General features: G+C 39.0%; 1 protein-coding gene across 1 annotated transcript in view; it reads left to right on the top strand.

Annotated features, from left to right (window-relative positions):
• The window catches only part of LOC149028974 (B3 domain-containing protein Os07g0563300-like), a 61,403-nt gene extending 48,412 nt beyond the window's left edge, over positions 1–12,991 (top strand). The window contains exons 11-14 of the mRNA XM_089139844.1: positions 679–731; positions 6,785–6,898; positions 10,997–11,067; positions 11,276–12,991. Coding sequence (XP_088995970.1) covers positions 679–731; positions 6,785–6,898; positions 10,997–11,067; positions 11,276–12,057 — 1,020 coding nt within the window. The 3' untranslated portion in view covers positions 12,058–12,991. The remainder of the gene's footprint in view (positions 1–678; positions 732–6,784; positions 6,899–10,996; positions 11,068–11,275) is intronic.
• Positions 12,992–16,054: the final 3,063 nt, after the last annotated feature.

Here is a 16,054-nt window from a genome sequence, read left to right as displayed (position 1 = left end):
TGGATACTTTATAACCTATGGAAGTGTCGTTTCGGCCCGATATGGTATCGGGCCGATATTTCGACTTGTATCGACGGATATACAAAACGATATGGATACTTTCTGTTCCTACAACTACATTTCGTTTCTAATTCAAAAAATGCAGACATATCGATCGATATTTCAACCATATCGATCGATTTTGTTCCATGTGTGGATGTAAGTTTTCAGATCTATAAAACATTTCTGCCAGGGGCGGGGGGAGAATGAATGAAATGACTGAAATGTCATAATGGACTAACTGAAATGACAAATCCCAATGCTTATTTCACATCCCTTTTTTTAAATTATTATTTATTTTCCCTCAGATATGCCAAAACTACTGAAATATTCAAAGTTCTGCTGAAATTTCTGCTAGTTTTCAAACTATGTTTTGTTGATGTTTAAGGAACTTGCAGGGAAGCAAAGCTATGCCCTCTGCTGAAGCAGTATTGTCTTGGATACATGAAAGAATTGCATTGTAATAGCAACTTGTTAATCTTCGTATATGATATGTTCTATACTATTTTTGTGTCATTTGTTTCTTGTAATTATTTCTAGTTGTGATCCTTACAGCGAAATTCTTTGTGTGGTAACAAATGAAAGTATAGAACAGTGATAGCTGCCTCTCATGTGGATGTCTGACTTTGTTGTTTACAGCAGGAAGCACCAATAATTGGGAAACCTACAATTTTCACAACCAATCAAGTGGGGTAAATCTCATCTTCTTTTTTAATCGATTTATTTATTTGAAGTGCTATTTTTTAATAATTACTCCTTTTCAAGCTACAACTTGACATGTGGCAGAATTTCTTGTTTTTCTTCTGATATATGGGGTCTGGTTTTTAAGTTGGTTAGGGCTGTAATTTTGATCCCTCTATGTCTGGCAATGAGCGTACAATCCTCCTTCCCACCACTGACAACATCCCCCAACCCCCCCCCCCCCCCCAAAAAAAAAAAAAAAAAAAGGATGCCAACAAACCTTCACCCAGTGAACTTCTCTCCATATTGTCTATACACATGCTTTATGGCTTCCTTATCAAATGCTCCAAAACTTGACCACAGTCATCATGAAGTTGTCTACGTCATGTGTGAAAGTTGTGCTGGGTGAACAAAGTTAATTTCCTTTTTTCATAAAGAAATAACAGTTGTGATCCCCATTTTAAGTATACTCAAACAATAGTATAAAATAGCAATTATGACTGAAGTATTCCTCATATTCCTCTGGCACACCACATTACCATTAAAACTAATAACTTCAGAACCAATTCCGTTACGCTTCCCGCCATACTGGAGCATATTTGTCTCATATGCTGCAACTTGAAACAAACAGAACACTGGATTGGCATAAGCTCTAGCTTAAAGAAATATCTTAGAAGTAGAGGCTGTAGGCCAGCAACCACACCCAGAGATACATAGCAAACAAAAGAACTGCAGAGTGGAAATTCTTCCAATACTGGCACAAACAGACTGGACTAGCTTACATTCAATCAGATGCCAACCAGAATAAGTAGAAACAGAGAGAAGTCTTCATCAAGAAGAAACCCAGATAAATAACCTCCCAAATCCCAATACAAGTGGCATAAAATATGTGCTGCTGGCCGGGGAACAGCAATAACAACATCATTAGTAAGAAAGAAATCTTCAATAAGAAAACATGCAAGTCATCTGCAACAAGAAGACATGCAAATAATCTTGTTGAGTGATATTTTTACAACTCCAATAGCTCCCAACATCTCCATTCTCCACCTGAAGTACAGTTCTACATGTGGACAGATAACATTGGTGGGAGTAAAAAAGACGATCTGCTCAGTCCAGCATGACATTGCAGCAACAACCAGAATCAACTAAACCATGTGATAGGGAAGAAAGATAGCCAGATTCAATGAACCTAAGCAGAGGAAAAGAATTTATAGTCAACAACACAGTCGTCCTGGGAACCATCAATGCAGAGTTTCAAATAGCAGACTCAAGACTTGGATCTGATACCGGTCACAGTTGGTGAAAGATAAAAATATCAGAGTCTGAAGTTGACCAATGGCAACAACATATGCACACCCAGATGAGAAGGCGAAATAAATCTAGAATTTAGGAGCAATCTGGTGGAGACAATGTCATGGCCGATTGCCTGATTTAATGTGTAAACAATTAAATGCACATACAGATCAATCCAATGAATGGATGAAGAAATGCTGCACTATCTTATTTGGAGTAGGACAACTGATAACAGACAATATACTGCTCTGCAGGGAAAAACTGCATTCTTCAATTGTACACCTGAAAACCACAGGGAGGAGAAACGGTAAGAAACAACACATCAGATAAGCAATGACATCAACGAAGTAGCAGCTCGCAGGTAAAAACAGCAGTCATAAATCGAAATTTCTAACAAAAACCATCTCTCATATTCCATGTCACAGTGCAAACCAAAACTCCAGATCTTAGGAAGGGCTATGGATCACTGCTAGAATAATCAGCAATGCCAACTGGAAGAAGCAGTTAAGAAGGAAGATCGAAACAGAACTCTTAAGCCACAATACAAATATGTGATAAAAGTTGAACTCTACATTACAAATCAGTCATCCAGGCACAAAAAAGGATCAGGTTAGGAGAAAGTATATATCAAAAAAGAAAAAGACCCATCTAATGATTGAATACTCAGGTCACTGATTGAATAATCAGCAATACCAACTGGAAGTAGCACTTGAAGGAAGATTGAAACACAACTCTCAAATTAAAGTACAAGTACGTAATTAAAGTCATCCACCTTGCAAAACCAGTCATTGTAGCACAGAAGGGGATCAGATTAGGAGAAATTATGTATCTCAACCTTTATCAACTGCTCCTTATAATGAGTTGGAATTAGCTAAAATATGACAAGGATTGGATGGGGCACTGCACCCAAAATACAACTTAAGTTCCTTATAACGGGAAACTGAAGATTCACAACTCTTTGATCAGATGGGCCTGTATCCATGATCGAATGGCAATACAAAAGGGAATAAAACCTCAAAACTACTCTTCATCCAAATATTATATTTAGGTATTTGACCATTTTTTTGGTACAAAGATATATGACATTGACCATAGTTGTCAAGGCGTCGCCTAGGCGTCGCTTAATCGTCGCCTCGGCGTCTGGGCTCCTTCGGAGCGCCTCAAATTGGCGTCGCCTTATTTTTAGGCAATATGGCGTCGCCTTATTTTTAGGCAATAAGGCGTCCGCTTTTTTTTTCTATCTTTTTTAAATCACGAGAAAGATGCCTAATCGAAGGCATATATTGAAATACTTATTAGATTCCGATTGTAAAGTATCTATTGTTTGAACCTATATGCATATGTATAATGACGCTACATGTGATCAAATGTTAAAATAAAAATAAAAACAAACAAAATTGAAAGAGAATAAGTTCTTGACTCAAGTCTCACACTCTCACTCTCACTCTAATCCCTAATCTCTTTCTCTCTTCCTCTCTTCTTCTCTTCCATTCCCGCAGCGACACTCCGGCAAGCAGTGGCCAGTGACAAGCAACTTCTTCTCTTCCTTTCTTCTTGCGACTTTTTATTTAGGACTTATTATGTGTGGTTTGTAGTATGTTGGATGACTTGAGGTAGTCTGATATTAATTTTTTTATTATATAAGATATGATAGATTTAGAGTGAATGAGATGTACACTAAAAATTTCACTTAAAACGCTTCAACCGCCTCAAAAGCGCCTCGGAGGGCACCTCGTCGACTCATCGCCTCAATTAGCCTAAACCGCCTTGCATCGCCTCGTCGCCGTGACAACTATGACATTGACTGAAGAAGAAGAAGATAATTACCATAGGGTTTATAACAAAACTTTGATTTCACTAAAAGAGGCAATGGAGAAATCACAGAAGCTCCATATAGCAAAGCAGAAAAAGGATTAACAAAACATAATCTTTGTGGAAAAGGACCATGCAGGGGGATGAAACTTACGTCACATCATGGGAAAATTTTGATCAAAATCATAGTATAAAAAAGAAAATTTTGTGATCCTGAGGAAAATTAGCCTTCAATAATGGTTTAAACAGATTTCATAATCAGTGACACCTCAAAACAAACAACATCAATAGGGCGGCCTTGGTGCCGAAGGCTTCCACACATGCAGTGTCCTAGGAGGAGGGGGGGGGGGCGAGTTTTTTCTACGAAGCCTTTCCCTGCAATCAGTGTTAGAGATCTCACTCCCTCAAAAAATTGAGATCTCAGCTTAGATCTGGCAAAAACCCTTGGTCCACTCGACCCAACTCGAGGCTCATTTCGGTGTGTATTAGGGTTCAGTTTGGTCTAAGATTTGGTATTTAGTCTATTTTAGGCCATCTAAACATAGTAGTGACTTTAGGTTTGTGAGAAAACAAGTGTATCTAGGAGTTCCAACTTGACCCTAACTTTGAAACCGATACATTGAAGGAGCAAATTTATATACTTATAAAACATGAAAGAACAATCATTACTTGATATAAATGAAAACATAAAGGTCTGAAGCCAATTAATACATCAAATATGTTGTGTCGTTCACAATTTCACAGTACGACATTGGTGTACTCATATGTTACACCACAAGAGTACAAGAGTAAAATCAATGACTAAGCAACTCCTGCTGCTGCTCCACCAGCACCAGCACCAGCACCACCTCCATCAATTTAGAACATAGTTTTTTAAGAAAATAATGTTTGGGAAGAATACTCACATTGCATCAAGATCGGCTTCAAAATTTATATATCTTTGTTCTAGAGGAGCTAAATAGCTTGTTGGTGCATTCTAGGTAGAGATCTGGCCAACTTTCTAGCGAATTCGGCCAAAACACCAAAACCTGCAAAGGCAGAAGGAGTATCAATATTGAGATATCTCGACTTGTCTAGACCGAGATATGGTATATTTAGATACTGGATTGAACTGAGATCTTGTACTTTTCTAGGACCATCTCATTTTGCACGAGATCTCATCTTGAGGTCTCAAAAAGAATGAGATCTTGCGAGACCTCGAACTATGCCTGCAATTTATGCTAGAGGCTGTTTCGATGCCTTCTATTGTTTGTTGCAAATAATTTATGGTTTCTTATTAGACTATAATACCAATTTCATGAAGACCAAAGATCACTGATTATTAAGGCTCAGATTCCATGTAACAAAGCAATATAAAAATAAACAGAAAGGGAGAGATTACATATACACCTGCAAAATATGTGTTTTCAAACAATAGCATAAAATAAAGGCAAAGAAGTACTTTCTATCAAGGTTTAAAGTATCGGGCCATATCATATCGTATCAGCCGATACGTATCGGTATCGCAAGCCACCAATTCGATATAGATTGATATGTATCTAAACTTTTGTTTTTTCGAATCATATCTCGTGTCTCTCAATGTATCGGCTAATACATGTTGATACAATGCAATACACACCGATACATAGCGATACAATGCAATACACAATGATACATACCCATAAGTATCGATCTAGCTTAAAAGAGGGAAAAAGCCTGGTCTCGTGATGAGCTGCAGACTCTTGCATTTCTTACTATTTGTGACTAGCTCGCCCGTTGACACTAAATCTTGTACATGGGGAGAAATTTTCTAGATTTGCACATCACCAAAACTTAGGGGAACTTAATGTTCAGACTGAAGAATGTGTTATATTGAAGAGAACAGCTTCCAAACCCCTTAGGCCTTGGACATACACTAGAAGATGTGTTTGGCACCAATCGAGCAAAAATATGAGGTGAAACCTTGAATCATTGAAGGCATGAGCTGCTTCAGGGCAATCTGCAAGCCATGTGACTAGCAGTTGCAAGATAATGGGTTGGACATACGAGCCTCTCAATAGAATTTTTTGTTCTTATGGCCATTTTCCTTCTTTCTCAAGATAAAGTCTACTGTTTTCTATTTAAATTAGATTACTTTCATATGTATTTTGATAATTTATATTCTCTTATTCACCCATTGATACGTATCTTCGATATGATACAATACGAACGTCAACGTCTCTTAAAATTGCCTAACCGATACATTACCGATACATTACCGATACACGATACTTTAAACGTTGCTTTCTATGGAACAAGAAATTACAATAGGGATTTGGAAACCTATTCCCAAGCATGCTTGGTATTAGAAACATTTCATCTAACAGTCATTTGTTTGCAAGATAAAAAAAGGGGTGGGAAAATAAACAAGTGAGACCCACTAGTAGTACAATGGGGGAGCAGAAAAAGAAATGAAAGGGTTTTATGAAAAAGTTGAAAATGTGGGTTCTACTTTCATCATTTACCTCCCTTTCCCACAAAGTCCCACTAAAGTTGTAGGACTCTTAAAAGAGATGGGGTGGTAAAAGAAGAGATGGGGTGGTAAAAGTGGGATGCCATGTCAGCGGACAAGCTTCCTTAATTTAAGGAAAGCTTGTCTGCTCTTTTTCCCACCCTTTTTCTCTCACCCAACTTCAAATTTTGCAAGAAAATGGTGCCCTACAGTTTAGTGTTGATATTGGAAACTCTTGCTTTTGCACCTTAACACAATAGAAAGACGAAGTAGGAAAAAGGGCTGAAATACCTCCTTGATAGGTGTCCACTTCATTTAGCATTCCTCAGGAAAAGGTTCTCGATAGCCTTTGTTCAACTATTAGTCATTAATGGGGTTCATTTTCCTTTTATACCTAGAAGCAAAATGAATTTTTATTTATCTTTAAAGAGGATTATGTTTATAGCCCCTTGCAAAGTGAATGCTAATGCTGTGCTTCATATGTGACAGTGTGAATATTCAATGGGTCCAATGTGAAGACTGTTCTAAATGGCGGAAACTGCCATTCAATGTGCTTCTTCGGTCAAGGTGGACCTGCTCTAATAATTCATGGGATTCCAAAAGGTCAAGTTCTTCCATAATCTTCTTTGAGGGGATGGCCATCTATGCCTTATATAAAGCTGTATATGCTTCTTGACTTTTGCTTCTGATTGCTTCAGCAGTGAAAATTGCGCCGTTTTTGTCAATTTCTCTGTGTGGCGAATGACAACTTAATTAAAGAAAGAAACAGAATCTACAAAGAAATAAGTGTACAATTGCCTGCAAAATGAACACTTCCTTGCCTTTATATATTCTAGCCATTGTTACTGGTGGTAACAGTTGTGTTCATTGGTATGAGGTATCCAGTTGCAAACGAAGGTGGTGATTTGCCTAATGACCTCTAGTTTCAGTGTAGTCAAAGAACAGTCAAAGAATCCTCTGAACCCAGAATATTGTTTAATAGAATAACTTTTCTGGGTATCTATGGACTGCCCTCAGTGCACCTCCTTGTGCCATATGTGGCAATCCCAATCGTTGGAAATCTAGTAAATGGACTGGATTGGCCATGTCAAATTTCAGACTCAATAATATATTCTTCAGGAATCATTACCTACTGCTGCAAATGAGACTATCTTGCATCAGTGCTTCTCCTACAACGAGGTCTCCAAGATTCTCTTATGTGAACATGAAGACCCCCTGCCAAAACCCTAAGTGGGGCCCCCTGGATGGCTCCAAGAAGCCCCCTTGATCTGGCTGAACCCCTTAGTAGGGGTATTTAGGGCATTTTAGCCTCTTTTAATACTGCAATTATTTCCAGATTTAATTCTAGAGTTTTATTTGAGTTTAATTGCTTAAGTTGAATTGTATTTGAATTAGTCTTAGGAGTTGTGTTTTGATTAGAATTTGTTTTGTTGAATCCTTGGTTATCTTAAATTGGCACATGTGCTTTAGAGTCTGAATTAGAAAAGAATTCAGGCATGTGTTTATTTAAATTAACTTACAGTCTTATTTCGGCATGTCTTTAGTAATTAGGTTCCAAATCAAGAATCCATGCGAAGTAGTGTGATTCTTGTCTATTAAAGAAGCCTGTTGGGTCCTAGAGTCTTTTGAAAGCTATAAATAGCTTAGCATTCTATGTTTCAGTTTTAATGATTGATAAAACTGATTAAGCTTGAGGATCGTGGTTCCCTAAGCTGAGGGGGCCATGGTTGAGTAAGGATTTTGTTCAATGCCAGTACTTCCACCCTTGATTAGAGCTTCTTCTTCTTCATTCGAGCAAGCTTCACTCATTCCACAAGCAGCCAATTCTCATTCCAGCAGCTTCCAAGTACAGAATCTCTCCCACCCCCTGCCTCCTCTTTCACTCGCACCCTCTCCCTGCCCCTTTTTCCCTCCTGTGCAGCCCTTAGAAAATGCTCCCTTCCCATTGCAACTCCCTCTCCCTCACTCCCCTGTAGGTACAGCAGCTTCCCTACCCTTCCCCATCTTCCCTAGAGCCCACACACTCATCCCCTGCCCCTACCCTGTTCTGCGCACAAAAGAACCTCCATTCCCAGGACCCCAAAGGCCCTAGAACCGTTTTCCCTTGCTGTTTAAGACCTCTAGACATGCTCCCCACTCTCCTGCGATCCTTCTAAGCCCTTCCCCCAACCTGTCCAGCCCCTGTGAGTCCCCTTAAACTCCCCTCTCTCGGTTGTGTCGGTGGAAATCAGAAAACAGACTGGAAAAAAAATCAGAAAAGAAGAAAAGAAAACAAAAAAGAAACGAAGGAAAAGAGAGAGTGAAGAGAAAACAAGCAGGAGAGGATTCAAAGAGAGGTTTCCAATTTCTTCCCATATTGATCATTCCCTACTTTTCACCATCATCTCAGTAGAACCCATCTGGTATTCCCGAAGTCTTTCCTTTCAACTCCCACCTAATTCAAAGCTATCCTTAGGATTCCCATACAATTTTTTTGGAATATTTGTTGGAAGATTCTGGGCAAATCTGAAATTCTATGGAGATCCTCTTATAAACCCTAGCCCTAGAATTGGATACATCATTCTATGAGAATTACATATTGGAGGAATATTGTCAACCCCATTTCCTTGAAGCCTGTCTGTTACCTCTGCAGGAAAGCTCTAGGATTATATAGTCCATACCCTGTTCGCTTAAATTCCATTTTGGATTTTTCTCCGCTGATGTGAGCTGCTAGATTTGTTGGTATCATAGGTTTCAGAGGGGACAATACTTTCTGTAGTTAGGATTGCAGACAAGAGCAAGTAGAGATAGATGAAGAAGTTGAGGGGAAGAGCTACAAACACAGCTTCTATGGAACCTGTGAGAAAGGACCAGAAGAAATTTCTTCCACTCCAGTCAAAACCTAGAATTAATCTATTAGGACAGTTACCATTGCCGCTGCTTGAAACTACAGAAACAAAATCCTGAATTAAAATAGTACAAAAACATAATGATTTAAATATTATTAGATGAGTAAATGAAGAGACTAAATTATCTGCATGCTTTTTCTTAAAAGCCAGGGGACCTAGATCCTAGAGATAGGATAACAGATCCCATTTCTAGATCTTTTTATTTTTTATTATTTTTTTAATATATATAGATATTTTTTATTTTTAAATTGTGGTGTTGTTGTAATGTTGTGAATATTAGATACTATTGAAGTATCCCAATGAGAGAATAAATACCTTTCTCTCTCTCCCTCTTCCTCCCTCCCCCCCTCTCTCTCTCTCTCTCTCTCTCTCTCTCTCTCTCTCTCTCTCTCCATCTCTCTGATTTGGGAACCTAAATTGGTGAGTGGAGGATTCTTTCTTCTAACATTAATTTCCTGAAAAATGTTATATTAATTTACGCATATTCAGTTACTGAATCTGCTTCTCATTTATTGGTCAATTCTGTTTGTAGTTACTAAGGAGTTATCAGTTATGATCACCAATGATTTTCAATGGTGATTTTCTTAAAAGGCCAAAATGAGAATGAAAATTGATATAAAAGAGAGTGTCAGTTATTAGCTACCTTAGCTATTAGCTAAATAGAAATACAAGGAAAAGCAAGCTAATAGAAAGTGAAGTAAATGAGAAACTCAATCTTGGTGGCTCCCACCAATCCCATCTTATGGGTCCATATGGGCCAACAAATTAGTGAAAAGATCTAATTAACTTTTTCCTGTTAGAAAAGGGCTTGGTTTAGGCTGGTTATAACTACTTGATGTCAGGGGACATGTTTTTGTTTTTCTTCAAATACAGTCCTGTTGTCCAGTTTGCTTTGCCGCTGGTCAACCAGAGTCACCTGGACTATGTAGAGGCCTGTTTTATTTGACCTTCTATTCTAAAATTATATTAGGTCGATATCTTTAAGTCGTCAAGCATAGATCTGGTAGTGGTTCTGTTTAGTTAAATGAGGTTTGCTTTCAAATATTGTTGGTGGTATTGGGAAGTCTTAAAGTTGGTTGAAACTCTAGTTTTTACTTTCTAAAACAGGTGTAACTTCTAATCAATTGAGATTTACTGAGGAAGTAAATTATGGATATTGGGATCTGGTTTCTGTACCATTCTCCCCATTGATTTTACTTCTTCACTTTCTTTGTCAATTTGTATTGTCTTCTTGTGGCAGGTCCACCCTTTTCTCTTCTCTTCCATTCGGCTGCGCCCCCCCCCCCCCCCCCCCCCTAAAAAAAATAATAATAAAAATAAATAAATAAATAAGTGTTCTACCCAATCCCCACCATCCCCAAGACAAAATAATAATAATAATAATAAATAACTAAATCAAAAAGAAAAACAGAAGGGCAGTGACCCTGTTCTTCCCACTGATTCTCTTTCCCTTTCCTTTTCTCCTGGCAACATGGTGTCAAGGTTCACCACTCTGCTGTAGACACTGGAAGGGTAACAAGTTCTGTCCCAGGGTACTTTGGGGCCAGTTGAATCTGAGGTTCATGGCCCTGTAGATTTTTTGGACTGTGTTATGGACCCTCTTGGTACTCTGTTTTTTTTGGTACCCTATGTTTAATACTTGGAATATGGATGATAGCATTTCCAATGGTCATTTCTCTTTTTCCTATTTATTGATTTTCGTAGTGACAGATCTTGTGATGGTTGGTCGGGCTGATATTTCATGACTAGTTATCTGTTTCATAAACAGGATCTTAAGTAGTTCTATTAACATTTCTTCATTTCATGCAAGCAGATCCACATGTTCATCGCCACAAGAATTAACTACACAACAGCTTGAAGATCTGTTGTCCTCTAAGAGCACTGGTATGAACAACTTGAAATATGATTGTGATGACATTTTAAAAACATGACTATTTGTGGAGCTTGGGTGCTCTTTGAGTACCACTTTGTTTTAGTTGTATTGTTACAGTACTGGTAGTTGTGTCATGATATACTGTATCCCCTGATTCTCAAATTCCTGAAGTATCAAAAGATGGAATGTGAAAATCTTCTTGTGGTTGTGACTGGGCAGCTGCTCCCAAGAAAACAAAGACTGCAAAACAGGTGACCGAGGCTGTTGAAGCTTCAGAGGGGCTTGACACACTTGCAAACCTTGCCATTCTAGAAGAGGGAGAGGCCCACCCTTCATCATCTCAGGCCACCACAAAGCACCCTCGCCATCGGCCTGGCTGTACATGCATTGTCTGCATCCAGCCTCCGAGTGGAAAGGGCCCAAAGCACAAGCCGACGTGCACATGCAGTGTATGCCTCACTGTAAGGAGGCGCTTCCGTACGCTTATGATGCGGCGCGAGAAACGACAATCAGAGAAGGTAGCAGAAACTGAACGTAAGAAAGAGCAGCAGCTCCAGCAGTCTCTGAAGACAGAAGCAGAGGATGATCCACCAATGAGTAGTAGCACAAGTAACAGCAGTTCAACCCCGAAACACCTGTTGCCTAATGAGTTTGTTGATGATGAGAATCCCAATGGTAAAAGACCCTCCTCTTCATCTCTTAAAGGCCAGATTGACCTGAACATCCAGCCAGAGAGGGAGGATGAGCCATCAGCACTGTCAGATTCTTCTAACACAAGTTTGATCCAGGATGCCACTGAGAGAATTCTCAGGGAACAGAGACCATCAAGTTCTGCAAGTGATGGAGACCCAATCACTGATCAAATAGAAGCAGCCAGCGGTGGAATGCTGGAGGAGAGGCTTGAGGGTGTTACATGTGGTAGTGATCAACTTGATGGTGACATGGAGCATCGGATCACCTTCCCAATCTCCATGTCAACATCAACATCTGCAACAGGCTAGATCCTTAGCACTGATATATATCAATTGAAACATTTCAGCTGTTGGGGACAACTTCGTTGTACAGTCATCAGGCACCGACAGGAAAACTTGTACATAAAAGTAAAGAGTGGTGAGAGTTGGATAACATGGTCAACCATCCAATGGGTATTGAATCAATTTGGTGTGTTGTGATTATCATCCTCTTTAACAGCAAGAGTCAGCGGTGGGGTGGTACCTCGCTTTTCCTTCTTTTTTTTTTTTTGTGTTTTCACCCCTTTAATGTGCTCATCTCACTGAGCCTCTGGACAACTTGGCAGTTCTCTTGATACCCAACTTTTTGTCCCTACTTGTTTTCAGGGAGGGAAAAAGAAAGAGAAAAAAACTAGTTGAAAGTCTTAGATATCTTCACATTGCTTTCTGGTATGTGCTCCGCTAGGTGGCTATTTGTGTTGTGTGACTTGATCAATCAGTTGTCTTTTACCACTGAAGCTCTGGATTTGCTGTGGGAGTACAGATTTGTGTGGCTATCAGTTGGTATATTTTTCACCATTTACGTGGGAATAGGGGTATTTATGAATATAGCAGTACCAAGTGATTGCTTCATAGGTTCTTGTTCGTGTGAACATTCCACATATGGTTGCCTTATTTTGCCGTTTACCAGTAGGCAGGTAGCCGTCTAAAGCCATGGAGATGTGATTGGCTCTGTACATACATGTGTTCCAGAGTCACGTCAATTAATTGAATCACTCAATAAATGAACAGACAAGAACCAATTGGTTGATATCAATCAAAGACCGGTTGCGAGCATTGTATTTTTGTGCCAAAAATAACTGTAGTAGCTGCAGATAAAGAGCATTAATGAGCGGAAGTCCACAATATCTTCTAGAAAACTTATGGGGGCAAGCTAGTGATAGAATCCATGTCCCCAAGTCCTCCCACACCTACTGAAAAGTTGGCAACAGTTACAAAAGACCAGCTAGAGCTGCATGTTGAGCTTGGTCAGTTGGCAAATTAGAGGTAGTTGCGCATAAGCATGAGTGTCCTGTTTTCAAGTTGTTTCAGTGGAATTTAAGAGCTAACCGAGTAGTGGTACTAGCGAGTACGGTATGCCCTCCAATAGGTGAAGAATGGAATTCCTGCAGGTGTTATTTTTGGAAATTGATGCGCAGGACGGAAGCTGAATTTTGGATCATTGGATTTTAAATTTCGGTCGATATTTCGATCCAGCGGCCGAAATTGTTTTGTTTGACAGTCTTGCACATTAAATATGCAGGACTGAAGCAAGGTCCATTATTTTTCACTAGAGTCATTGGGTTTTGCAATTCTGCTCGTCTTCAATGATTATTGTTGCTAGTCAAGTTGAAGCAAAGCTTTGGTGATCACGCTCTAGTGTTGAATTCTTTAGGAGAAATGTGCCGTCATGCATATTATCTGATTATTATCCGTTCCGATAAAAATATCCATTTAAGTTATTTTTTGGGATTTTTTTGCTTGTTTTATAAAGGACAAATTATATATAGATCACCGTGTTTTCAATCAATTTCATCTATTACCCCTAAAAAAAAGAATCAATACAAATGCCCACTTGTTGCTTCTACGGAGCTGTCTATTTATAGCTTTCAATTCTTAACAGCAAGGGGCATCTGTAGTTGATTTTTTTTAGGAATAGTTGATGTAATTGATTCCAAACACAAGGGATCTATATGTAATTTTTTTTCTTTTATAAAATTTATACTTGAGATATGTAAATACTTTTCTGAAATTTTCTACTAAACTAAGGTAAATACATTTCTGAATTTTCTATTAACTAAGTACAAAGGAAAATCAATTGTGAAGAAATTTAAGAAAATCAAGGACTAAAATGAGTAGAAGAAAGGAAAGTTACTAAATTCTTAAGTTTCAAATTTAATCCACATAAATACAATGGTAAAGATGTCAACAATTGTCAACGCAGAGCTGTTCTAGTGGTTGAAACCAACACCTCTTAGTGAAGAGGTCGTAGGTTCAGGTTCGACTCTTGCTGAGGCATGCCAATTGTATTCAATCTTTGTATTCATCCCCATTTAGAATAATCTATTTTAAAAAAATAAGTATCTGAATGTCATCCGAATCGTTATCTGAATTAATCTAAATATAATATGATACATATATGCTATTACCACTATTTGATCCGTTTACACCCCTAAACACCACCCTAGCAGCATCCGAGCATTACCAATGGTCCCCCACAGAACCCTAGACTTATTAGACAAACAAGTAATAAGAATCAGAAGTCCCTGCTCCACTAACCTGATCCTACTTAACAACTAGCAAGATCTTCTATTTAGCAAGCTTGCCCCTTCCAGGGTGCAAGAGGTAGGGCAAAACCAGAATCACATCCACATCTCTACCTTGATCTTATCCCTCATACCCCATCTTTCATGTCTCCGTTTAACCTCGAATACCAATTGCAAAACTAGCCTAAGCCTAACACATCACCCCCAAACCTACTTGCCTCTCATCAATTTATCCCAAACCCAAAAATAAATAACCCGAACCTTTTGGACCTTACCCATCCACCCGCTTCAATACCCATGACCACTGAATCTGCCCACCATACCCGATCCATCCCTACGTGAACCCATATATCAAGTGAGCTTTACATAACCATGGAAATCCACCTTCTACAAACCATACCAAGGGCCATTACAGAAGCCTACCTCAACCTTGCCAAGAGGGGTAAGGAGTGTATGGCAGCAGTTGTGCATTCTTGGTTGAAGGATCATTGTCAACCTCTTCCCCTCTAATTCGCTCAGATGAAGCTTTGTGTTACGGGAAGCATGCGCGCGCTACACACACAAGTGATCAGGTTGGATCTTTACCCAGGATATCCACCCGGCCGGGTATTCAGTAATGTATTCTTCATTCACGCAAAGAGAAAGAAGGTAAGAACGACATAAGCAGCAAGTCTATCCCGGAGACAACCGGGCGTGCCTGTAATCGAGCCCATAGTCGGGATCCTATTGGCTCTAATAAGGTAACTTATGCACTATTTAACGAGGACTCACCCCTTGGGTAAGACACGAACATTTTCTAATGAATCCTTAAGCAACACTCGCTCGGGACCTTAATATGATCCCGACTGACTTAGCCATTGGAGGCAGTTTCCCGGCATCCTAGCCGGCCTGCGCTAACCTCTTTTGCAGGTTTCACCATCTTTTGCTTAGGAGATCCTCGGGAGTCAATCCAAATAGGTCAGGACCAAGATCAGATATGAGACACAACACTTTGAAAGAGAAAACGGACGAGTATTGACTTGTTGAGATAGTTTTTTTTTTTTTTTTTTTTTTTTTTTTTTTTTAAACAAAGACACTTCACATCTAGGGAAATTGGGGATGAGATATTACATATGCCGCCGGCAAGGATTAAACACACAATCTAGTTAAATCTTTGACGCCCGACATACATTTTCTAATGGAGACAAGATATGATGATAAGAAGCTGTCGAGATCAACTCGATCCCTGAAACTTGATGATTTTTTATTCGATTTCCCCAATCCATACAACCAGTGGATTATGTATTTCGTGGAAATGTAACGTAAAGGTCCAAGTTAGTTACTTTAATAGCCGACTGTTGGATCGTGTCTATGGTGATCCAAGCCAAACTAATAGATGAAAGGGGTAGGAGAGTAAATTATAGTCTAGTAACAATAGATTGCAAGAGCGTACATGTCACAATCCTAGATACTAATTGCAGGGCTGTCACAATCCTAGACACTAATTACAGGGAATTGCAAAGGTGTTACTTGTAAAGGATGTAGATCCTTTAGTTTCCCCTAAATAGATAAGGCTAATTTCAATTATCTATTCACAGGCCTGTAGGGCCTTTATCATGCATTCCTTTCCTGCTAAATCCTCTACAATTCACTAGCCCTAATTCCATGCAATTAGTATCTAGAATTGCAACATATGGCATTTAAGCATCCAACCGTCACAATTAAAATCCAACTAAAATTGCATCTAATAAATCACTAAAATT

The sequence above is a fragment of the Hakea prostrata genome, chromosome 1, assembly GCF_041222555.1.
Source record: "Hakea prostrata isolate BN-2017 chromosome 1, UWA_Hpros_2, whole genome shotgun sequence".
Lineage (NCBI taxonomy): Eukaryota > Viridiplantae > Streptophyta > Magnoliopsida > Proteales > Proteaceae > Hakea > Hakea prostrata.
The sequence above is the reverse complement of the archived record's forward strand: the minus strand, read 5'-3'. Positions and strand labels throughout refer to the sequence as shown.